Raw genomic sequence first — 25,332 nt, forward strand, 5'->3', positions numbered from 1 at the left:
TGTAATAATTACTAACACATACCTCGTGTCAGGCATTATTATAGACAGCTAAGTTTGTGATCGGTAAAAGGACCCAAACATCCGATCCAGGAAGTTGTGAAGAAAATTGCTTTTCAGTATTTACCTCATTCTGTCGCTTCAGGTATTTCGATTGTCATTAAATTTTGTAATTAAATTGATGATAATTATTAAGATTATATATGTGCTGTGTGTACCGGAACGGAAAACTGTCCAGTAATTTTACGTCAGATTTGTGGAACGCTAATAATGGCTTACTCCATTAATCTTATTTCACATTACACTAAACAACATCCTGGCATTAAACAGTGAAACAGACTTACATTAATAGTATATACAGAGGAATTTCTGCAATCTATGCTTTGCTATACTCGGTTTCTCGTGCTGTGTTTTTCTGCTTGACATATCAATGTGGAGGAGCTTAAATGTGCAGTGGTCTACTGTAATGTAATGTCCAATGTTGTCAGATTTACTTGTACTCTGTTAAAACCTGGTAAACCTCAGATGGCTTTATCATGTAAGCTCTATTTTCGTACCTGTTATTTTCGTTTGATTTTTCTTAGCCAACATATTTGTGTATGTAAATAAAATTAATTTCCTTCAGAGCACCACCGAGGTACCTTTGAGCAAGGTACCGAATCCCCAAATCTCCTCATGTAGGGCCCTGCAATGATCCAGCCATTCATTTGTGGTGTAGCCTACGTTGACCCATATTCAGCTGGGATAGGCTCCAGCACCCTACTCTGACTCTGAAAGGGATATAAACATAAAGAAAAGGAATAGAAATAAAAGTATTTTCTCATATAACTGTGTATACTAACCCTATCATTAATGAAATGTATTGTCTTGTAAATATTTCATTGCAGATCTTTGCATACAATGAATAATATGTCCCCTGAGGTTGCGCTGCACCGGATATCACCTGGTTTGCGACCATTGCTGTGTAGCGTTGTTTGGAATGGCCGTGTGGGACTGGACTCCACAAACTGCCTTCGTATTACAGACCTCAAAACAGGGTAAGGAGGACTTCTGGTCCTATTCTGTTTTTACATATATATACATACATACACACTGCTGAAAAAAATTACAGGAACACTTTTTAATCAGAGTATAGCAACCTATCAGTCAAACTTCTGGGACACTGATCTGGTCAGTTAAGTAGCAGAGGGGGTTGTTAATCAGTTTCTGCTGCTTTCTTGTTAATGAAATCAACAACAGGAGCATCAGAGGGGCAACAATGAGACGGCCCCCAAAACCTGTACCTGGACGCTACAGAGGTTGCACAAGTAGTCCAACTCCTCCAGGATGGCACATCAATATGTGCTGTTGCAAGAAGGTTTGCTGTGTCTCCCAGCACAGTCTCAAGAGCCTGGATGACATTTCTGACCAAACAATCAGAAACAGGCTCCATGAGGGTGGCCTGAGGGCCCGATGTCCTGTAGTGGACCCTGTGCTCACTGCCTGGCACCGTAGAGCTCGATTGGCATTTGCCATAGACCACCAGAATTGGCAACTACACCACTGGCGACCTGTGCTCTTCACCGATGAGAGCAGGTGTAACCTGAGCACATGTGACAGACGTGAAAGGGTGTGGAGATGCCGTGGAGAACGTTATGCTGCCTGCAACATCATTCAGCATGACCGGTTTGGTGGTGGGTCAGTGATGATCTGGGGGAGGCATATCCCTGGAAGGACGCACAGACCTCTACAGGTTAGATAATGGCACCCTGACTGCTATTAGGTATCGGAATGAAATCCGTGGACCCACTGTCAGAACCTACGCTGGTGCAGTGGGACCTGGGTTCCTCCTGGTCCATGACAATGCCTGACCTCATGTGGCTAGAGTATGCAGGTGGTTCCTGGAGGATGAAGGAATTGATACCACTGACTGGCCCCCCACGTTCACCTGACCTAAACCCAATAGAACACCTCTAGGACATTATGTTTAGGTCCATCTAGTGCCGCCAGGTTGATCCTCAGACTGTCCAGGAGCTCAGTGATGCCCTGGTCCAGATCTGGGAGGAGATCCCCCAGGACACCATTCGTCATCTCATTAGGAGCATGCCCCGACGTTGTCAGGCATGCGCACAAGCACGTGGGGGCCGCATAAACTACTGAGAATCATTTTGAGTTGCTACAGTGACATTTTGGCAAAATAGACCAGTCTGTTGCATCATTATTTCACTTTCATTTTTAGCATGTCTTTGATTTCCCCCCTCTATGGGGTGATTATTTTCATTTCTATCAAATTATGTGGCATCATTTTGTTACTAATACATCACCTACTTTTTATCAGGAAAGTTATTCAAGACAACCCCCCCCCACACACTTTAGATCTGATGTGTTCTCGAAAAAAAAAAAAGGGGAAATCATCACAAAATACTGTTATTCATGATAGTAGATTAATGTTTTTACGTGGTATTGTGCTCCACATAAAGGTTAAAAGATTATCAAAATAAATATTTTATAATCTATGACACTATGCTATCTAATACTGAGAAAAATGCTATTTTATTGAAATGAAATGGTAATAAAGTCTATATCTGTTAATCTTACATTGACCATATATACTAATTTCTATACTTTTTATGTCAAAGTCTCTTAAACTAAGCCAAGATTGAGCTGCCACATTTGTTGTTTTATGTATACAGATGCACATCTCTGACCCCTGGGCCCTGCTGTGATCGCTTTAAACTTCATATCCCCTATGCTGGAGAAACTCTTAAATGTAGGTTGATGCTTTTTTTTATGTCAGGAGATGTGATCCCATCATCCTCACTTAATTGTCACTGTTTGGCAAATGGGTTTGAGAACAATAGGCATCTCTTCTTTGCAATTTTAATGCTAGTTGCAATTCATTTTCTTGCATATTTATGACTGAATTTCCATCAGACAGTTCATTAGGACAGTCAGTAGGGAATACTGCACAACAATTTTTACGCAAAGGTAACAGTGAATTGTGAATATTGGCACATGAAAGGGCATGAGGCAGGTTTTTACACTTTAGAATATGTAATCTTGTCTAAAAAGGACCATTAGAAAATTTAAGGATTTATCATCTTTTTCAGGAAAGAATGGATACAAAATGAATGGTTTTGGTAAGCTAAAAACAGGAACTGCGGCAGCCTGTTTTATCTGATTTTTGTTTATTGCAGTGAAAAGAAATATGTCCACACCATTGAAAGTAATATCTCAAATGTAAATGCAATATTAATTATCTGCATAGCATGCCACACCAGCAGTTTTACACATTTGCCCCTCATCATCCAGGTATACAGCATAAAGGCAACTACAGTATATTTATGACAGAAAGGTCATCATAAGAATAAGTAAATTCAAAAGCAAAAGCTTTGTCCACGTCCGTAAGCAGTTCTCTCAGCTGACAATGTAATCAGAATGTAAACAGACTAGAGTATGACTTAATAGGACAAACAAAACCTCCGTTTTCCTTCTCCACACAAAAACATGTTCTTCAACTTTTTTTTCTTTCCTATTTCCCATAATTTGTTTTTGTAGATATCCCTTTATCTACCATTTATGATTCTTATTTAATAGTTCAGATTGTAAGGACAAGGGAAGGTTTTCCATTTACCCCATTGTGTTTTTAGATTAAATATGGGGAAAATAATCATGTTTTTCACCCTCTTTAGTCTTTAAATAATTTATTCCAGGTTAAAAATGTTCTTTAATGACTAAAGTGGGTGGAAAAACATGTTTTTTTCCATATTTCATCTAAAAACACAATGGGGAAAATGGAAATCCTACCCTTGGCCTTATAATCTGGCTTAAGAGTTTCTTCCAAGTGTGGGTGGCATGGTGGTACAGTGGTCACCCCGTATACCTTGTAGAAAAAAGGTTCCCAGTTTGACTCCTCTCTATGTGAAGTTTCTCTGCAGGGGGTTTTGTAAAAAATAAATCCACATTACCATGTTTAATAATTTACAGTTTTGTGTTTTTCATGTGTCTATTAGTTTGTATAAATAATAACTGTTGCCTCTTTTTATTTGTCAAGGGGATATTATATTCAATGCACGGTATCCAGAATTGCCACCAGATTTTATTTTTGGAGAAGATGCTGAATTCCTCCCTGAACCCTCAGAACTACCAGTGAGTAACCTTTTTGTGGACAATTTTACGACTCATTTGTATTTAATTATGTTTGCATCAAACCGCAGATGGAAAACAAGTTGATTTCTGTAGTTTTCATCTTTTAATTTTCTACATTTTGAAAATAATCGTAATGGTAAAGGGCCCACAGCAAAAGTTTGGGGGACCAAACTTCTGACACGGAATTTGGTGGTGAGGACACATAACTGTAAAACAAAATCTTGACGAGGGGTGCCATACCTTTGCATTCTACATCCATATATATCATGGACCGGGGAGATGCATTGGTTTATACAGTAGAAATAACAATTCTGTGACCATTTGGAATTTCTTGGGTTTTGCATTAATAATGTGCTTAGAATAATAGCAGAAAAAAGGGATCTTTCGTGGCCTTTTTGAGAGCAACCATAAAATCTTTTAGCGTTCGTATAAAATGTATCCTATAAGTCAGGAAAAAAGCTAATTTGGCCAATGTTTTGACAAACAGGCAGTCTAGTAAAGAGAATAAGTTTGGAGGTGTTGACTTGAGCTACATTAACCAGTTAAAACCAGTCAAACATTTTGAATTTGCTCCACATCAGAAGAATATGTTTCGGTGGCCGATGCCCTGCCAACAAAAGAGTTTTCAATGGATTTACAATCAATAAGTGTTGATTTATTTATGCTGGAACGGGTTGTGAAGTGATTGGAAAGCTTGAAGAAATTAACCAGTTTACACTTACAAACTACAAATGGAGACACTTTGGGACTGTTTCTGGTCTACCATGAAGTGGACACTTAGTCAGAATGACACCATTAACACAACAGACTCAACAACAAGGTAAAGAAGGTAAAGATTTGAAGATATCATGGGAGTGGCCTAATGTCTGTGTTTAGAAGTCTCGTTAACAAAATAAACAAGCCGGTTGTCTCAGACAGGAACACACTTACTGCCTGCTAAAAAGAACTTTTTTAGCTCACTTGAAGTCTGTGATAGAGCACATTAGTCACATTTCCACTGCAGGAACCTCAGTGTAGTTTTATGGGGCCAGGGCCATTGGTGCATGTCTTCACTGCCAAAACTTCCCCAAAGGGCCATTTACAGGAACTTTTACAGACCCTAAACGAGAACCTGCTCCAACGTAGGTATTTAGCCGGGCCCCCCAAAAATCCTGCGTGTGTCTTGAGGTTTACTTGGCACTGATTGGCAGCAGAACGTAACACTGCCAGAAATCACCGTCAACTAATTCTTCTTCAAAACATCTTCTCCTCTCATTCATAGCTGCCATGCGGACAGAAACTAAAACCAGAAATCAGGCATCCGCTTTAGCTCCTTTTATGCTCATTCCTATGTTTTTTGTTATGATTCTTGCTTTTCACGGCTGGTCTGGGTAATGTCACGGTCGCAAGGGAGGTCAGTTGGGACGGGCGAGTGTAGTAGAGACACGACCAAAACACCAATTGAGAGGAACGATTCCTGTAAAGTTCCTGTCTACCAGTGGAAACATGTCTATTGCCTGCACATCAGTATTAAAACAATATTTTTTGGAATGATAAAAATAGGACTGAACTATTTCGAAAGAATATGCAGCCCCTCGAAAAGGGCACTGCATATGATCATGACATCTTCACCCCAACTGTAATGTATAGTGGAAGAGACTGAGGAATTATTGTTCTTAAATATTTTTTTTCTGTAATTAATTTACAAATATGTTTCAAGTTGTTTGAGGAAACTTCAACATTCCAAAATGTCCTTATACTTTTTGTTAGCCCTGTTGCCCCGTCATAAGGCCAACTATTACTTGACACCTGATTTGATGGTAAGCTACAAACTGCAGATAAGCTGCAAATATCTTCTGGCCATGATTCACTATCACGGTTGCCTGTTAATTTAGAATCATGAATCAACATCTGTTAGTAGCATCTCATATAAAACTGCAAGAGCTGGTTACATCAGCACTGTCTACTTTCACATGGGTGTGAGTCTAGTGTGTCCATGTTAATAGCACAGGCTACATCTTAATAAATGGTTACAACACGACCAGTGGACGCTCATAATCCATTAATTTTTGTCCAAAAATACTGTCCAGGGTTTTTAGTTTAGCTTTTTACTGTTAATTTTGCATTACAAATACTTCTTTCAAATCATATCACCATTTGCAGTTATATTATTTATTTACACATACACACACACACACACACACACACACACACACACAGTGGCATTAAGTTGCAGTGGCTCAGAAGTGACCCTTCGTATGAGGATTCTTCTTCTCACCTTAATACAAAACCCTACCAGCAGGGGTAGTGTTGAACATTGAATATTTTCCTCCTGTTCTCACACTGTCAAACATTCCCTTGTGTCACATGTTACCTGCAATGACTGTGAAACAGGTTTGACCACTCGTGTGATGTATGAGTGCTTTACTTCAGAATTATCCATCTCGTTGATCACTCTGATGTCACAACTTTTTTTTTTTACTTGCCTAACTACGGTATTCGTCATTATGCTTTGAAAAATCTCTAGGCTTTTAAATGAAGTCCTAGGGAATCTCAAGCACTATTTTTCATCTAGTTACATAAATTCATTAATTCAAAAATGAATTCATATTCTTGAATTGTTTTTCTCTCTTTCTCAAATAAGATGCTTTTACGCTGTTGAGAAGTATGTAATGTATACTGAACTGACCTGGGAGCTAACCTTGATGCAGTTCAACATTCCATTAGGTAGTTCCTTGTTGAGTTAAGGTACTACCCCACTCTTCAGCTGAGCTAGTTTTAAATAGCCCATCATGGAAAAGTTTAAAGAGTCTAGGGGGGGCAGAGGGTAGTATTGCTCATCGCTCACTTGGCAACCTGTCACTTGTTTATTTCCATTCACCATGATGTTATGCTCTTCAAGTTTTCATAATCTGTGATGGTTTGTCTGCTAGTCTAAGATCCGCCTCTCCTACACACTCCTTTTCCTGTACATTTTCAGTCAGTACAGCCCACTTCTTAAAACACCAAATTCCCAGAAATTCCCCCTGCATTCCCTTTGATTTCTTTTAAGGCCAGTTAAACATGGTTAGTACGTAGATAAAACACATTTTAATAAACAGCTGTTTGGTGGACACCTCCTGATGTAAATATCTGTTATTATATTTGTATTACAATTGGGTAAAGAATATCATAACATAGAAGGGCATATTTTGCCCCTGTTTAAACACTTTTTAGCCTTTGTGATCCAGCAGATGTGAACATTAAAAAAATTTCAGGTTCTCTGGTAGTGCTGTGTAAAGGTTTTGATGTCTCAGCAACACACAGCTCTTGTTTACACCCACCACAGGTATCATTCACTTTTTTTTCATTGCTTTGTTTTTTTGTTGCTGTTGTTACTCTCACTAGGCCACGAGGTTAATTTTCCAGATTGAGCTGTTGTTAAGATGTGTGACTCGTGTTGTCCCTCAACCTTTGATTTGTGTGGTGGGAAGTAGAAGAATGAACCTCTTGTAATGTGCACAGAACAGAGCAACAGAATGATGCACATAATCAGTCTTGTCACCACAGCCTTTTATTCTTTCATTGTCTTCCTTTTTCTTTATGTAAATGACATCAGAGCCTAATGCTATTCTTGACAGGTTGACATTATGTTCACCATCATGTTTTGCCAGATACTTTGATACTAGATACTATTGATCTTTATGGTTTTCCAAGCAAAGCTTGTATCAGTCGACGTGTTTTGCTCTCTAATCCTGACAAAGATGAGCAGAGAGGTAACTCGTTGAGGTTTTTGTATTCCCTTTAAGAAGCAGTGACTTAAGCATGAGACACGCCATGCCTGCAATAATAGGACATAAATTCAGTGACAAGATGGAAAAAAATTGCATCATTTAAAAAAAAAAAAAATGTTCTCAACCCAAGTAACCTTAACAGACAGATCAATCTGCTTCTACAGGAAGATCACAAAACAGAACAGCCTTGCAGCACAGACACAGTATTGTGTAATGTTGTGTAATATTATAACCTTTTGAACTGCACCAATGCTTGTTATATGTCTACATCCTTTTTTTTTCAAATCCCATTTTATCTTTTCAATATATTACCAATCTGTAAATATCAATGTAAAATCCTTCAGAGAAATGTTATTCTGCCAAGTCAGAAAATTCAGTGTCAGAACAGATGCTAGACAGAAGTGAGTGGATAGGCTGGGATGGGAAAGGAAAGGATACAACAGAATGGGATGCTGGCCTTATAAGAAGACTGTTGCTGGTTCTCATGTACTGTACATGGTAACGGCTGAGTCTGACAACCAGTCTGCAAATATTATTATCCTGTGGTTGTGAAAGTTCATTTAGTTCAACTCTTATCATGCATTAAAACCTCAAGGTTTGTGAGAATGTTGGCAAATCTTTTCCTGGCTCTTTAACGGAAATCTTATGACCTGTTGGGCGGAGGAGTGTGAGCCCAGTAAAGAGGAATTTGGAAAGATTTCCCGGTTTCCCAATTTTACACAAAGGGAAGGTCTGCATATGAGTAGTTGGGAAAAATGACTAAGGGTGATGGAAAGTTGTAAGCACTGCTGGTTAGTTAATTTCTGTAAAAAATATGTTTTTTTTATGTTTTGTTACCCCATTTAGAAAAGACAGGATACAATATTAAGAAATCTTTCAAATTAAAATCAAATATTGCCTATAAGGCCTCATATTTTTATAATCCTATTGCTTTTGTAATTTGTTTGTGCAGTGATTTTGCGTAATGATTTGCAAGAGATGTTTCATTTCTAATCGGTTTGCAGGAAAAATCAGTCTGTAATTAACTGTTCCTTTAAAATAAGCAAGCAACAAATACTGGAACTGTTATGTCCACTTCCACTATTTATTTGCTCCTCTGTCCCCATGATGTGTAATGCATTATTTTCCTTGTCTAGACTTGCTGTGTAATGCGTTTAGGCACCAAGCATTTCGGGAGTTCCCCAGGTGCTCAAGACCTCAAGTTAGGCCTCAGTGGTCCCAGCAGAAAGCACAAAAACCTGTTTGCATTTATTTTCTTCTCTACTGCCTGGTGGAGACAGGCCATGTGGAGTCACATTGCAAATTCCAGACATTCTTTCTGTGTTTGTATTATCTGTTGTCTTGCTTCCCCACCTGGAAAGAGACTTATAAGCAGGGGTTTTCCATCTTTGATCAGAGAGAGAGAGAGAGAGAGCCACGAAGGTTGCCCTTAAACTCTTCCCTTGTACAATGAGATATTGTTTTGTAGTTTAGATGTTAGGACAACTCCTCGGATTAGAAGGGGTGTAAAGCCAGTATAAGTATTCTCCAGTGAAAGAAGAGGAAACATTCCCTACTTTGCTTCACCCCTGTAGTAATTCTGAATGCCATGCAGTGCAATGGTGAGCACTTCCTATTTGCTGCTTTTGCTTGTCCTCTGCTACTGTTGTAACAATGGACCTCAGGCGGCTTGTGAACCCAAATCCTGTCAGCTTGGGTATAGTGTACCAACTGTTGCTCCTGTTTCCTTCCTCATTTAGGGAATACTATGTTCCAAGTTTTATAAGAGTTTATTACTGGCTCACTGACATGTTTGGCACTGCCTTTCATGGGGAGTTGTACGTGATCAGTAACTTTACCACAATAGTTGGAGAAAAAAAAGACTGATGTTGAGGTCAAACCCTTTATGAGACTGTACAATGACTTTAAAAAGTATTCACTTCCCTTAGATGTTTTCCCCCTTTATGCTTATATCTAAAATCAATATAATTGAGGTGATTGCGGAGATCAAATCAGGCTGGCAGATCTGCAAGTTTCCTGCATCTTTTCTTGCAAAGCTGCTCATGCTGTCTCGGGTTGCTGTGGGATCAGGCAGGAACAGCTCTTGGATCGACATCTGGGCTTTGACTTAGCCAATCCACAACATTTAACTTGTCTTTGAATCCTTTCTTTGGAGCTTTTGCTGTTTGCTTGAATTTGTTGTCTTGCTGAAAAAGAAATCTTTTTCTAAATTGTAGTTCTCTTGCACACTGACAGATATTTTTCTGCATTCATGTTCCCCTCTACCTTCACCGGCCTTCTAGGTCCTGCTGCTGAGAAGAATCCCCATAGCGAGGTGCTGCTAACTCCCTGCTTCAAGGTGGTGATGGCATGTTTGCAGTGCAGTGTTTTGGTGTTGATGACCATAATTTTGTCTTATCAGACAAACAGCAGCTTCTTTCACAGGGGAAAATATTTGTGTAGCAAATATTTACACTATATAAAATGAAGTAATTGACAATTATTTGTAAAATAAAGTTTCCACTTTGACAAGTAATAAGCTTATTTTTGGTCAACATTGAAAGTAGTGGAAAAAATGCTATTCATGTCAACAAGTTGTGCTTGGCTGGACACAGACTGCATGGATCAGTGGAGAAAAACACACTGGGCTAAGAATGCCAAGTGTCTTAAACACATGACAAAAGCAATTTAGTATGATCTTAGGCTTGGCATTCTCCGGGGGCGAAACAGGGTGTGAGCCCACACTTGAATTAGAGTCTTACAGAGATTAATTTAATACTTGGGAGTTTTTAATGCCTCACACTTTCAAGTCTACAGTGATTTATTGGATTGGGTTGCCAGCATCTATAAAAATCACATTTAAGACATAAAAACAAATATCTTCTCTTGGCCTATATAATTATCTTAAATTTTCAGGTGCCGGTTCCTCTTTCTCCTGTGAGAGATAAATGTTGGATTGAAGATGGTACAGACGGATGGCACAGAAACACTTGATTCAGTCAACTTGGGTCTATTATTGGGAAGATGCCTGATTATGTGCATTTTAAAAGAAAATAAGCAAGAAATAGAGCTACAGATTTTAATGGTGACTTCGGAAATCAATCCTGTGCTTAAATCTGGATCAAATGGTGCAAATAATGTAAACGCAGGTTTTAAATTGAGGTTATTGGTAATATGTAATAGTTGACGAGCATATCCATGAAACAGGTCCTCTGCAGTCATCCACACATGCTTTAAAAACAATTAGTGTGTAACTAAAAAAGAAGGAAAGATGAAGCGTATTTTCAAGCGTAGAGTGAAGTCTGAGGGTTTTACTAACAACTGGGCACGCATTAAACTACGTAATCACCTTCACTGTCGGTGCTTGTAGTTTGTAGTAGTAGTACTTATAGTAATAAGACAACATTTTCCATTAAAATTCCCGTGTTTATTAAAGTCACAAAATTCCGAGCAACTATGGAGTGCGAAGGTTGTGCACTGTCACATTCGTACAACAGTAAAAAAAAAAGTGTCGTGTACTTATTTCCAAATAGAACCTTGGCTAATATGATTAGAAACGGATTCACCTACAAATATTTTTACTATAAGTAAAAAGAAAAAAAAACACCAGGCTCCCTTTCAGAGATCGTGTTTTTTATCTTAAGCCAAATTTAGCCTTAATCATCTGACACAGGTTTAGCTTGTGTGTTGTGACCAAAAATTGGATTATAAAATCCAGATTCAACAGGGAATATTGTTCAAGATTATGATATCTACCCCCTGTGGTTAAAGCCCTAAGAAATATTTTGTTCTGTAGAGAATGAACTATAGATCAAGTGGTTCTATTCATTAATATACTGCGTTTTTCCTACTTATAATATTGCTAAATGCACATGTTGCCTACTGAAATAGCCTCCTTTTAACTGTGGTATCTTTTGGTGTTCATCTTTCCAATGTCTACATTTTCTTGAGGGCTTATCTTATTCGAAAAAAAACCCACATAGATTTATTTTGGCATCTATAGCCTTCATCAGAGCGTATAAAATCAATTCAGGGGAGATTCTCTGCAGATGCACATTCCTCCACATACACACATTTCAACACATGGTTATTGCTTTTTTGGATCAGTGCTTTTTACTTCTCTTTGTATTACTCTGATGATAGTGCCCAAAAACTACCTTACCTTAACTCATGTTTGCTTCAGTGTAAACCAAACTATTCCAGTATGTTGTTATGGACCACATACAGGAAAAAATGAGACTACTGTTCACAAATGTCTCATAAATGTCATTTTATTTGATAGATCCAATCTCTATTTACCTTGCTATGTCTCTGCCTCTCTCATGCACATACAAACACAAGTCAAATTTCAGCATTTTTAAACTTTTGCTCCTCCAAGATGTAGCCTACGTGAGGGAGGTATTGCGATAATCTATTAACAGTAGGGGTCTCACCTCAGCCATCATTATTGTATTCTATGTTAATTTGTTAATTTTGATCTATGAATTTAATGCTATGCTGGCATATATAAATGTTATAACTGCTGGTGATTTTCAGAATCCCAAGGCTCTAGTGTGTTTTATTGTAGTTTCAGGTAGTGGTAATCCATTCTTCTTCTTTATGGGTGTGTGTTTTTACAGTTATATTGAAATACACCCATTTAACACTTTAGCTCCACCTTACTCATTGTTTTCCTTTACAATTTCAGGTGCACAATGCATCAGTAGTTAAATCAAAATTAAAGTATGTCTTCAATGGCCTTGGCCTACTTGCCAAAGCTCTTTAGCTTTTCTTCTGCCCCTCCCCTACGCCTTATCCCTGCACCTCCTCCTCCTCCTCAGTGGAGTTTCACTGATATTTTGTGTCACAGTCCTGACACAGCACTTTTCTCAGTCTCTCTTTGGTTTCGCTCCTGCCCTGAAGCACTGACTGCCTGTTTTGGACAATGCCCATCCTTGTCTAAAGTGCCTTCTTGTTTCGGGAATCCCGGCATTGCTGGTAACCACTGGTGGCTCAGGAATGATGAGGTCACTGTCTCTGTTTAGCCTGCCCTTGCCATGCACCCACTGCTTCTCCCATACTAGGGAGGGGTAAGCATTTAAACAATTGAAGTCTGTTCCAATGGGCTAATATAGGCTGCCAGACAGACAGTTATGGAGACAAGCTAAGTCAAGTCAGACACCCTACTTCTGATGCCGTATTGTAATAGGTATTAAAAGTACTGTGCTAACCACCTGTGGTATTAATCCCCTCTGCTATGCAGTGCACATCACCAAACAAAACAAATTACTGAACAAATATGACACAGTATACCGCAAATCCTCCTTTAGCTGTGCTTGCACAATTTATCTTTGGAAAAATGTAAGAAAGGACTCACTTTTATCTGTCAGGGGTCAGGGCCAGGACTACCAGTATGTCATACTCCAAAGCTACTGGATGACTTATATTACAGTTAAATTTATCATAAGTGTTGTCATCTTGACATTCAATGTAAATGAAGTCAATATTGAAGTTAGATTTTCTTGATGTTATAATACATTTTAGGTGCTTGATAGTCTTTTATTGTCATCTCAATACAGTTTTTTTTATGGCCTGTGATGTGATGTTTGCATTCATTTGGACTTTTTTGCTCCAGATGCACCCATGGACAGGATCAGCTCTATTGCCTCCCCTGTGGCTGGTTGTTGTCAGTAGTCTCATTCTGTGAATTAGAATGTTTGGCGTCTTGGTTAAAAGGTTTTGTGTGCGAATTGAACTTAAGCCAGAGTCTGTGTGCACCCTAGGCAAGCGAGCGCATACATTTCCTGTTAATATATATCTGTTCTACTAAATGAACTGGGAAAATGAAAGAGGACAAGCTCAGTACTTTTCCACATTGGTTTAAAGTACTCTCTGATGACAGGACATCCTTATGCACAATCATTTCCTGCTTTTCTGATAGATTGAATCTGTGTTTACAGGATTATAGATTTATGTGGCTAGGCGAGTATAATTTATTGATTATGAACTGCTCCTAAAACTAATCAAATTAGCATCAGAAATCAGAGCTCTGCGGGATCCATTTAAAGATATTTGTGTAAAAAATGTAAAGAAATTGACATTTTATGGCCGTGCACGTAAATATCCAACATGCTATACTGTACATAGTGTGCATTTATTTGTGATCAAACTGTGTTTAAGCAATTAGAACATGTCTCCAATGTCTTATTAAATATTTGCTATCAGTTAATTCTGAAACTAGTTGTGTATTATTGGAAACTTTGAAACAATGCAAGATTTTCAATGTCTTATGGCCTCTGGTGATTTTCTCAGCACCTCGTCCAGTGGGATGCTGGAAACTCGGAATGTTTGCTGCAGCTCGTGAAGGAACTTCTCCAGCAGTACCATAACTACCAGTGTGAACGTCTGCGCGAGAGCTCCAGGTTGCTCTTCGAATATGACAGCTTGCTGGAAGATCCAAGTTATGGCCGCAACATGGAAATTTATGCTGGAAAGAAAAACAGCTGGGTAAGTGAGTGACTGTGACATTTTGACAGCAATTCTGGTGATTGCAAAATTTCTGGATTTTTATGCGTTGCACAGGTCACCAAAAATGAAGTCTCCTTTCTTGTAACTGATTGGCCTGTTTCTACAGTTAATTAACAACAACAATCTCTGAAATATATAGTCAGATACTCTATTCTTCCCTAAAATTAATGCTGGTAAGTGAGACATAAATGAATTTTTGTACACCCCAGTCACTGGAGCATAGTAGGCTGGTTTAGCGAAGGTAGACAAAGCAGAGAGCTGAGAAGACCTTAAAGGATTAAATCACACATGCATCAATGCCTGAGTTGTTTTGTGGTCATACATGATCTAAAGCGAATAAAAATAATCAACAAAAGGGGGGTGTGGCTACCCAATTAGAGATAAGAAGCAGAACAGAATTTGCTGTGGTAGAATATTGTGGAGCCGGCAAAGTCAAATCAAGTCTCGATCAGTGAACCAAACCAACACGTCAGAGTAAGTAGTTCAAAGGCAAAAATTACCAATAGTGTCATCTTCGTCTTAAAATTTAAGGAAATCTTTAACAAAAAAATAACATGTTCAAGAGGTGCACCAAAACAAACAAAAAATAAAATCACTGTTAGTGCAAGTACCATGTTCAAAATAGAATGACTAACAACCTGCATTATTGGCATTGTAAGTCTGTAAGATGCAAAGGTTGCTACAATAATATTAATAAATTGGGACACATTGGGATTGATATAATATAAGGTGAGTAAATGGGCTTCATTTGTGGAGATTTGAATGTGTGACCGGGACAAGAGGCCTTCAGGTACTGTATATCCAGCAGTTATATCGTCATTCAGAGTGTTAAGTTGTTACCTACTAAGATTATTTTTCCATGATTGAAGGTACTTTCATACAATATTAAGAAAAAATACAAAATCTGCATTCTACTAACAAGTGAAGACATTTTTTGAAGGAGGGGGTGTCAGCTGGGAAAGGGGGTAAAGAGCTGGGGAGTGCATCATGTCTGAAAGTCCTCGCAAAGATTGAAGTAAGAGGATGTGTGTGTGTATGGGTGTGTGTGTGTGTGGGTGTATGGGTGTGTGCGCGCATGTTGTGGGTGTTTCTAATTCTTTTTTAATATTTTTGAAAGAATGAGACAATCAGGATTTACATATATAGATATGTATATCAAAATACATGAAATCATGGATAAATAGATATGATTGGTTAATATTAAATGCTACCTGTGGTTTTCCCTTTGTTTGCTTCCTTCCAGACGGGAGAGTTTTCAGCACGTTTCCTTCTCAAACTCCCAGTAGACTTCAGCAACATTCCAGTCTACCTCCTTAAGGTAATTTCCCACCCGACGGATGTTCTGCATGAACTAAACATTTTGTCTGAGATAGTCTCCGAAACATTTGTTTACACATGTGCACATGGTTTTTATATTGGCAGTGATAACAGTAGGTGTGTGTGTGTGTGTGTGTGTGTGTGTGTGTGTGTGTGTGTGTGTGTGTGTGTGTGTGTGAGCGCGCGCGCGTGTGTGTGTGCGTGTGTGTGCGTGCGTGCATGAGAGAAAGAATGTATGTATACTTATTCTTGGGGGCTGAGAGTTGACTAATCAGCAAGCCGTCACTCTCGATCTGCTCTGAGCTGCATACTGACTGGAGGCAGCTTAGCCTAGACCTCTCTGTCTCTCTCTCAGTCTCTCTCACTGTCTCTCTCAGTCTCTCGACCTCCCCCTCTTCTTCTTGCTCATTGTTGTACCCCACATCCCTCTCAGTCTTTGCATGATAAGCATACCCATGCCAAATAACTCTTATTTACATTCCTACATTGCAAGCTCTTAAAAGATAAATTGTCATCTTGTTCGTTATAACTGCTTTTTAATCACCTGAAGCATACAAATACAGTATTATGTTAAATTTAGCAAGGAAATGTTAGAAACATACCAGGTCATCCTTACAGAGAAATACAAATGATCAAGAATGGAGTTTCCAGCATGCTACTGCACAGATAAAAGCCAGAAAAGTACAATGCTTTATTCATTTATGCATTTTTTTGAATGTGTGGGATAGATCTATCAGCAATGTAGGTAGGTTCAGTAATTTGCTTATTTTAAGCTAAATATGGAATAACCACCGTAATCCAAAAAAATGTTCTTTGAAGAACATCTGCACAGCATTGCAGAAACATTCCATTGAAGTTTATTACTGATAAAATTTATCTTTTAAAAAAAAAAAAGTAGTCTATACACGTGGGGGGAAAAATGACACAATCTCACAAACTCAGAAATGATAACAAACCCCAAAATGATGTCTGCTCTCTTTTTGTTTGTTCTTTAAAATTTCAAACAGAACCTTGAATTGTCCTTCTTTTAATATGCACACATCCTTGGACTGAAACCTGGGGTATACATAGTATCACCACAGGAGCTCTTGAAGACTAAGAAAAAGTATTGACTTGCAAGGAAAGTAATAAACATCCACCCACACCTTGTCTACCTACACATCACAAAGGACAGAATATCTGAAGCTCATAACCTGGAATCAAGGAATACAGATCTACTATACATCAAACTTGATGATCACAAAATTTGACATCTTATATTAGTTGTGTCAATGTTAATGTCCTTTTTGGGGGGTCAAAGCTTCAATCATTCTAAACTATTTTAGTTACTTTTGACCTCGTTCAAGGAGGTTTTGCATCTTTCTGTCTGTCTGCAAAATGGATGGATTTTAATGAAAGTTTCTTGAAATGTTAATAATGGGACTAGTACGATTAAATTTTGGTGATGCTCTGAATTCTGGAAGAAGTTTGCTCTTCATAAAGCAACCTACTATGTTAAGCAAACTTGTGTTACTGCTGCCTATATGGAGTATATTCTATACTAAGGGTGTAAATCACAATGTGTGGGGAAATTACCTGCTTTGCAGAGGTCTCTGCTCTCCAAGTGCTTTTTTCTAGTTTAAGTTTTGTGGTTGAAAGAATATAATGATAATGTTGCCAAAATGTAGTACGTTTTTTCAAATGGTTATGACACTGCAGTTGAAACTACGCAAATTGTTGTTCGGGGGATTATGGGGGGGGGGGGGTTGTGAAAAGATGGGAGAGCTTTAACAATTGCCTTTTTTGACACTTTTAGTTATTGCGACATATCCAAATAAAATGGCGACATCTTTAAAAGTAAAAAATGTGTTTAATGTAAAGGTGCTGCCCCAATGGTGTCACGCATGTCTTAGTCAACTTTCATGTTCTGTTCAACTTGGAACAATGGTATTTATACTATGGTTTACGTGCGCTGTCTGAAGGTCTGAGGGAAAATTTTAATTCAACAGTTTCACTATTTTACTTCGATTGTTTTAAATTTCAGCCATTTAGAGTAAATGGTGGTAGATTTAAAGAACAGTGATCATTAATATTTGACTTGTACGGTCATCAGTGATTGACAATATCACTTGTATTGCCCTTATGGAATAGAGTGAAGCAATTTCTGTCCTGTCAAACATCTGAATTTAGAAAAAAAAATCAAACAGGTGATTTTTGTCCCCCCCTCCAATAAAATAAACCATTAGCCATCAGCCAGGTACTCTAGGTAGAGGTCAGACTTTCACCCTGATTTGAATTCCACTACCTCATCAAATCCGTGGTTGTCCTTGCTGGAGGATGGCTGCTTAGGCACTGAAGTGTAAATCTGTTCAGACATAGACAAGCGTACACTGCTGTAAAATGTAGAGATATGGCTGGTGGGCGCAGTGCCATGGAGGACGACCGCTACCTGCAGCAACACATCTACATGGGTTGAGCTCACCACAGTGGACATGTTTACCTTCCTGCATGGACTGCCCTCCCTCAGGTGGCAGTTTTATTCCTTTTTGTTTTATTTTCCTTATTTATTTATGATTCTTATTAAGAGGCAGGCTGTCACAGGCTAATCGAAAGAGTTGGAAGAATTTCGAGCAGAGTTGAAATCCGATGCACACAGATTCATTCTGGCATTTTCCTCCACTTTTAAATGGCACATGGTCCTCTGGGCTTCTGTTTGAGTTTCCCGACCTTCAATCCTACTTTGACCTCTGGGTTATCACCCATTTTAACTTGCACTTACTCCTGCCCGTCTCATGTCCCACTGACTTTTCACCTTTCTAAGCATACTCTAGCAGATCTTTTTTTTTGTTGTTGTTCAAGATACAAATGCTGTTTACATTTTTAATACAGTACAGACTTTTGTGTACATTGTGAAACCTGCTAGACACCAAGTGGAACGTGTGGTTTTCCACTTACTCCCTCCTAAATGCAAAGCCCAACTTAATATTTTGTACAGTTCTAAAGAGTGACCTTTTCACAAAAATATGTCCCTTGACATCTCACCAGGCAGTTTGTCCGTCCATCCGTCTTCACTGTGTACAGTCCATGTATACACAGCAGCGAGTTGCCGCTAAACGTCTCCACTAATTTTCATGGAGTGATGCCACATTCGTGACTGAGGCTTCTCCTCTCGCTTCACTTGAGCTTTGTTTCTCCCACAAGCATTGACCCATGTCACCAGCCCTCCATAGCGCGATGTGGCTATGCAAGTGTTTGTTGTGTTGTCATTGATTCCAAGGGCTTTTTAAGGAAAAAAATGTTTTATTACCTGACAATCACTGCACCATACTGTATTTGTATAGTATTAATAATAGTTTTAAAAAATCCAAAAGCTCTCACAATGTAACTACAACCATATATGTTGAACGATCAACTAAAACAATAAAATCTTTTTCATTAGTTCATAGAAATTTTCTGCTTAAAACCCCAAAAAATCAGATGTTGCTCCCCAGCTATATGTATTAACTTGTGTCAGGGGAACTCTATTGTACTTTGTTTAAAAAAAAAAAAAAAAAAAAAGATGAGAAGGTTCAAATAGTGCTGAAAAACCAGTGAATAAAATATTAGGTCTGACATGAGATTATATTACTCTCATATACTGATAGTATACTGATTTTGAATGACTGGTTAACAGCCTGCTACTGAAATCTTCAAAATTAGAAGATTTTTATTTATGTTGACATGGTTTTTAGTTCAAAACCCTGTAACACTGGGTAACTCTGGTAATCTCTCTCCCTCAGGCCAATTTAGTTTCCTTTAAAAATTGCTTGAGGGATGGTTGCATTGAGCCTGGGGCATTCTTGTAGCACTGTTTTGTCACTGGAAGCTGTGCATGGTTAAACAAGAGCACTTGTATCTAATTATTTGTACTCTAATTATTTTTGGTACACACATAAGGACACATGCACACACACACCCACACACTCTTTAACCTTTGAAGCTTCACAGGCAGCAGCTGAGAGTCGATGGTCTGGTTGAAGCAGAGCCTTGGGCTTTCATTCTGTCTTTTCGTTTGTGTTTCCAGCATCACTGACTTGATTTATTTCAGTAATTCCTTCTAATATTCTGTCTTTTATTATTTTTAAAGTTTAGCACACGTTCCATATTTATCTCCAACAGTTTGCAGTTACTCATATATTGCACATTTATGTATAGTGTTGAATCTTTGAAATATTAACATATCTCATATTCACATTTGAATCTTGGAGAACATTACCTCAAACCTTTATAAAAATCCTAGATCCAATGCCTATAAAGAGCATTCACCCTGCTAGGATGTTCCCTTTTGTTGCTTTTATAATTGAAATCATGGTCAATGTATCTGACTTTGACTTTTTAAGGCTTTTCTGTCAATTCACCCCCTCCGATGCTTCTTAGGTGCAATCAAAGGCCCGTTCATAGATGTACATATCTCAATGCTGCCGGTATATCCAGAGTACCCCAGGGTTTATCAGGTTGCTCTGGGATAGGGGGCGAACAACTCTTAAAGTCCAGTGAAAAATTCACATTAGCTTTAATGTGGCCCTTCCAGAACATTTAATGTGTTGTGTTTTTCTGGTTCTTGTCTTGCTGGAAAATTAATCATCTCCCAAGTTTTCCTGCAGTCTGACTTGAAATATCCTCCAGGATTTTTTTATGCATTCTCTTCTGCTCTCAAGAGCCTTGTGGATCATGCTGCTGTGAAGCATTACCACAGTGGTGGTGAATGTACTGTCTACTCAGATGGACAAATAGCTCATTTTTTGTCACATTACATAAAAGCCATCTTCCAATTAAACTTCAAATCTCCTATATACCTTCTCTAATAAAGCTTTGACTAGTAAAGAACTTTGGGACTTGTTTACTTAGGTTATCAGCACAATGCTGTAGTAGATACAGTCTGTCTCTGTCACAGTCTGTATATGCACAATTTTAAGTACAGTATAATTGATGTCAACATCCCATCTTCCTGGTTTAGTCCTACTCCTGCCCATATCTTTAATTTCCTCCTACAAATTTTTATCATTGTTTTGTTCTGACCTCTACTCTTATTCACTCCGGTCAGGTGACGGTCTCAGTCAGTTTGTTCTGGAATGCAATGCATGCATGCTCTCAATGCTTGTGCTTTCTTTAAATGAAATATATAAAGTATAACTTGCTTCAAGGAAACAGCATCATAATTCAATGGCAAAATTGTATCATTTTTGCCAAGGTCTTCTAAGTAATAAGTGCTGTTTTGTTCCAAATACTTTGCTATTTTGGGCTGATGAAACAACACAGGAACGTGTCAAATAGTTATTGATGGAATTTAACACCTTGAAATAACCTTACAGTCTCCATTGCTACATAATTGTTGCCCTTACTCAACTGCCTAAAAGGGGTATCATTGCAGTTCTCTGCCCAGTTCACATCTTCCTCTCAGTGAGTTAAGCTGATGGAGAAGTCGTGGCTAAGCTCAGCTTTCTGCATCACATGATGACTCTTTCACAATGTTCTGCACAGACCTGGTAAACAACACTGAGATCACTGCATATAAACAGACATTGAGTTATTGTCATTCCGTTTTAAAGGAATATTGTCAGCCACAAAGGATTGGACTGTCCATTACCTATTTTTTTTACCCACTTTTTCTTCCTGGCTTGTCTGTTGAAAGAAAGTCCTGCCCATTTTTGACTGTTGAGCATTGGGTGCCAAGCAAACTGGTCGTAATTTGTGGTTGTGCCATGCCCTTGCATGGTAAACAGTGACTAAGAGCTCAGGAATCTTAAGGGCTATAAAATAATTGCAGGTTCCTCCCATAATACCCAGAGTATTCTGCCTTGGCTTCAGCTGTCCTGTCCCTTCTTTGTTTTTGTGTCGCCTCTGCAGGTCTATGGGTTATAAGAAAACTTTGTAACATTAACAATATATATGTTTTATTAGTGACTTGTTGCATTGTAATGATTTTTTAGTGATACTGTCAAGATATGATTTAAGTGCAAATTTTGTTAATCTGAGAGGATTAAAGAAATATGGCAGTTATCATTTAGGAATACCAGCTATTTTATTTTTACTACCTGCATCTGCACCATGAATGTAAGACAGCATACATCTTAGTAGATCATTCTATTTATCATTTCTCAGATTTAATATTCATTTTCTTTCCTCAGAACTTAATTTGATAGCTCCAATTGCCAAACTTAATCAACCCTAGACCTTCTGTCTGCATCTGTATCCAAACTCAATTCTTCACATGTTAATTGTTTTAATACTACCGGTAGTCCTTTGTGACAAAAGCTAAACAAAGAAAGACATGTGAATAAAGAAATAGTTGTACTCTTTCTTAAATTTGCTACCCATTTTCAGAGATAATATTCTGTCTACACTTTAGTAGAAGTGCTTCATATTATCTGCACGCAGTACTATATATTATATATTAACATCTCTTTCAAGTCATTCATTTATTTGTTAATAAGTGTTGAAAATATAAAACCTGAGCTCAGTCATGAGTTCAATACATTAATTTAAAACAGTGCTTTCTAAAAGTTTCACTACTGAGTGATTGAATGTCTGTATTGCAGTGAGACATGACATTTAGCATGAAAGAAAGTTGCCCAAAAGACACTGTAATTGCCAGTTTGGGCTTCACTAATGTAGTGTACCACTGAAATCTGAAAAGGCCAGCCACTGCTTCCACGCAGATAAACAATTATGTGCCTTTTAAATGGTAGCTGGTGTTATAGCTTATGCCCTTGAAGATAAATTTAAATGTCACACATTAACAGCTATAAAACAGAAACAAGAAATGACAGCTGAAAGTGTTGATTTCTTCCAATGACTGGTAATGATATTATCTATGTATCAATTTTTAACTCTTTGGGTTCTCATTAGTTAATTGTTTTAACTGTTTGCCTGACAAATGATACCAAATATGGCTTGCTTCACCTCCTTTATCACACACTTGTAGCAGGAAATGCACACACCTCCTGTGAATTTGCTGACACAGTAAACTGAAACTCCTGTGTTGCAAGAGGTTGGATATCATTGCAAAAGAGAAGGATGCAGTGGCTCACTGCATCCTACTGTTACTGTTATTTTCAAGTCTTACATCAATGCTTGCTTGGAGGGTGTCATGTAACACGAACAGATCCCACAGATTGTTCTCACAAGCTGTTTATTGTGACCTAAACGTACATTTTCTGGCCAGTCCCTATTTATTTGATTATTATTAAAAGTAGTTAATTCATAAAATTACAGTATTACATGATGTTTACACCTACGATATTTTAGTATGTAGCAAGGAAGGATGGAAGGGAAATTCTACTCTCAAGTTGACTACGGGGCTAGATTGATAAGTTTCTAGCTGCACATCTGTCTGACTGTCTGTCACGTCTGTTTTAGCACGCGGCTAAAAGTCACTAAACATGGGAGATCTGTTGTGTTTGAGGCCATATTTTGTGGCTCTTTTTTGGCTCCTTTTATTATAGTGTCCTGGTGAGTATGCCAGCATTTTTCAGCTAGAAACATATTTGAAAAATACGTACATATTCAACTTATATTACATATTAGACTTGTGTTCAACACAGAGCCATGTATCAGTGTCGTGCATTTTCTGAGCACCCACACTGCTGGTTTGTTGATCTTAATATGTAATAGGCCAGATTGCTGAATGTAATTACAGAAATAATTTGAACAACCTGATCTAAATTATGTGAGATATTGCTAATTCAGGGATGGTATGAAAATAGTAACAAGATGAAAACTATTAACTAAGCCAGGCACTGACTGCCATGCTTATATGAGGGTTTAAATTAATGCACAAGCAACACTGTTTCTCGTGCAGGGAATAGTTTGCTCCCACTCCCTGTGCTGGCGCCATGAGAGCAACCCACAAAGGGACAATCTCCTCTGGCTCTTGAGCACATTAGGAGCCACTTGCGACTGTTGTGTTGCATGTCAGACCTATAGCACACCAATGATTAGTGTTATACGACATGACATGCACAATGTGAGTCATAAGTAAAACGTGCAACTGATTGTTGGAGATCAAAAATTAGCTTTTGCTTTTCACAGAGAATGTACCGTCGTTCAGTGTTCAAAGATGTTCTTTAATAACTGCCAGGTGCTTAAACATCTGCATTTGACTCGTTTAGCCTTTAGAGTGAAATTCCAACAATGAGAAAATTAAAGGGGGTCTTTTAATGGAAAAAGAAAGCACATGCACGAACAGTATGGCGTGGTAATAAAAAAGACATGGGACAAAAAACACCTGTGTACTTGCATGTCAACAAATAATACTGTGTTTAGGGTTTACTTTGATTCATTGTATGTGGAACTAATCATGTTACTTGTTGGAAAATTATCCAATTCAAAATGCAAGTCCACTACCAGTAGATCCCCCACATTTTCATACAATGTGCAGAGGTGCCCTCCTGTCTCTGGATGCCCAAATCTAAAGGAGACCATACAGTTTCCATCAGAGCAGAATGTTTCAAAGGACATCTTTAAGTAGTAACTACTGAAAACACACTCCGACAGACTGTATTTTACCTGATGCCATCATCTTCTTTCTTCATTTCCATCTTTTTGGAGTACATTTGCTATGCATATGTTATTTTAATGTTTAGCTGCCAACATCTTTTCAATTTGTCAGGCCTTTGATTTTTTTCCTGTTGGCACTGTATTGCTTTTTTCCTCGAGTGTGTGTTATTTTGGGTTGTGGATTCTGGTGATTGGCTGGTTTTATTGTTTTTACTGCTCATACTCTGCAGTTCTTTCTGGGACAATACAGAAACCACCTTAATTGGTAGTAATGATGTTGGCATGTTTTTGAAACAATAATCAAGTAAATCTTTGACAATTTGACCACAATTTGAACTGCTTTTGCGTCTAGTAAGTGCCGCATAGATGTCTGATTAAGTTGAGGTTGTTAATCAAACTCATTTTAAATTTTTTGTATATTAAGTATATTTTACTTAAACCGTTTAATACAGCAGTCAACAAAAAGTGTAAATGCTGTAAGGTTCAGCTGTTTTCCTTATGTGTTCAGTCTTTTGAGCCATCACACCGCAACCATTACACCACATTGACAGCTTGGTTGTCACAAAGGTTATGGCCTGGAGTGACGGCATCAGCCAATCTACATCCTCCTTAAGTGTGACACATGACTAGTGGCACCAGATTCTCCCCACATGATGAGGTGGTAATCAACAATGGAAAAGGCACTGTGACATTTTCAAATTCTCTTTGCGTTCTCTTCCCTAGTACAGCTGCTCAGCTTTATCTCTACATTTTACTTCTTTGCAGTGTTTTCATAGTAGGTTACTAATCATCATCGGAGGTGAGAATTCATCACCAACACCATAGTGCAGTCACATCTCATTGATGATGACTCATATTTGGCCCATTAATCTTGCTCTGTCATATGAGAACTAGGTGTGGGATTGTATCCAGTGACTAATAACACAGATTGCCTCTGACGCTGGTAAATTGATAATTGCTTGCACGTTGTAAAATAAATTTTCCCTCTGCAACCAAGTCATCGGTGATGTCTGGTGATGTCATGACAGATGTGCAGTTTAGAAACATATTTGCTTAGAATCTCTCAACGCAATGCTGATGACATTGTTTCCTGTGTTAATGTCCTCAATTTTCTGCTATCCACATAGAAACAGAG

The 25,332-nt window shown here is 38.2% G+C and overlaps 1 protein-coding gene across 2 annotated transcripts in view; it reads left to right on the top strand.

The window, feature by feature from the left end:
- Positions 1 to 6: 6 nt before the first annotated feature.
- babam2 (BRISC and BRCA1 A complex member 2) overlaps positions 7 to 25,332 on the top strand; it is a 53,538-nt gene continuing 28,212 nt past the window's right edge. Inside the window, exons 1-6 of one of the 2 annotated variants that reach the window (XM_003962279.3) lie at positions 7 to 142; positions 885 to 1,034; positions 2,670 to 2,746; positions 4,031 to 4,125; positions 14,148 to 14,342; positions 15,607 to 15,681. In XM_003962279.3, coding sequence (XP_003962328.1) covers positions 898 to 1,034; positions 2,670 to 2,746; positions 4,031 to 4,125; positions 14,148 to 14,342; positions 15,607 to 15,681 — 579 coding nt within the window. In that variant the 5' untranslated portion in view covers positions 7 to 142; positions 885 to 897. Of the gene's footprint in view, positions 143 to 197; positions 257 to 884; positions 1,035 to 2,669; positions 2,747 to 4,030; positions 4,126 to 14,147; positions 14,343 to 15,606; positions 15,682 to 25,332 lie in introns of those variants that run through there. The other variant, XM_029826482.1, reaches the window with a different exon arrangement.

Source organism: Takifugu rubripes, chromosome 2 (assembly GCF_901000725.2).
Source record: "Takifugu rubripes chromosome 2, fTakRub1.2, whole genome shotgun sequence".
NCBI classification, from domain to species: domain Eukaryota; kingdom Metazoa; phylum Chordata; class Actinopteri; order Tetraodontiformes; family Tetraodontidae; genus Takifugu; species Takifugu rubripes.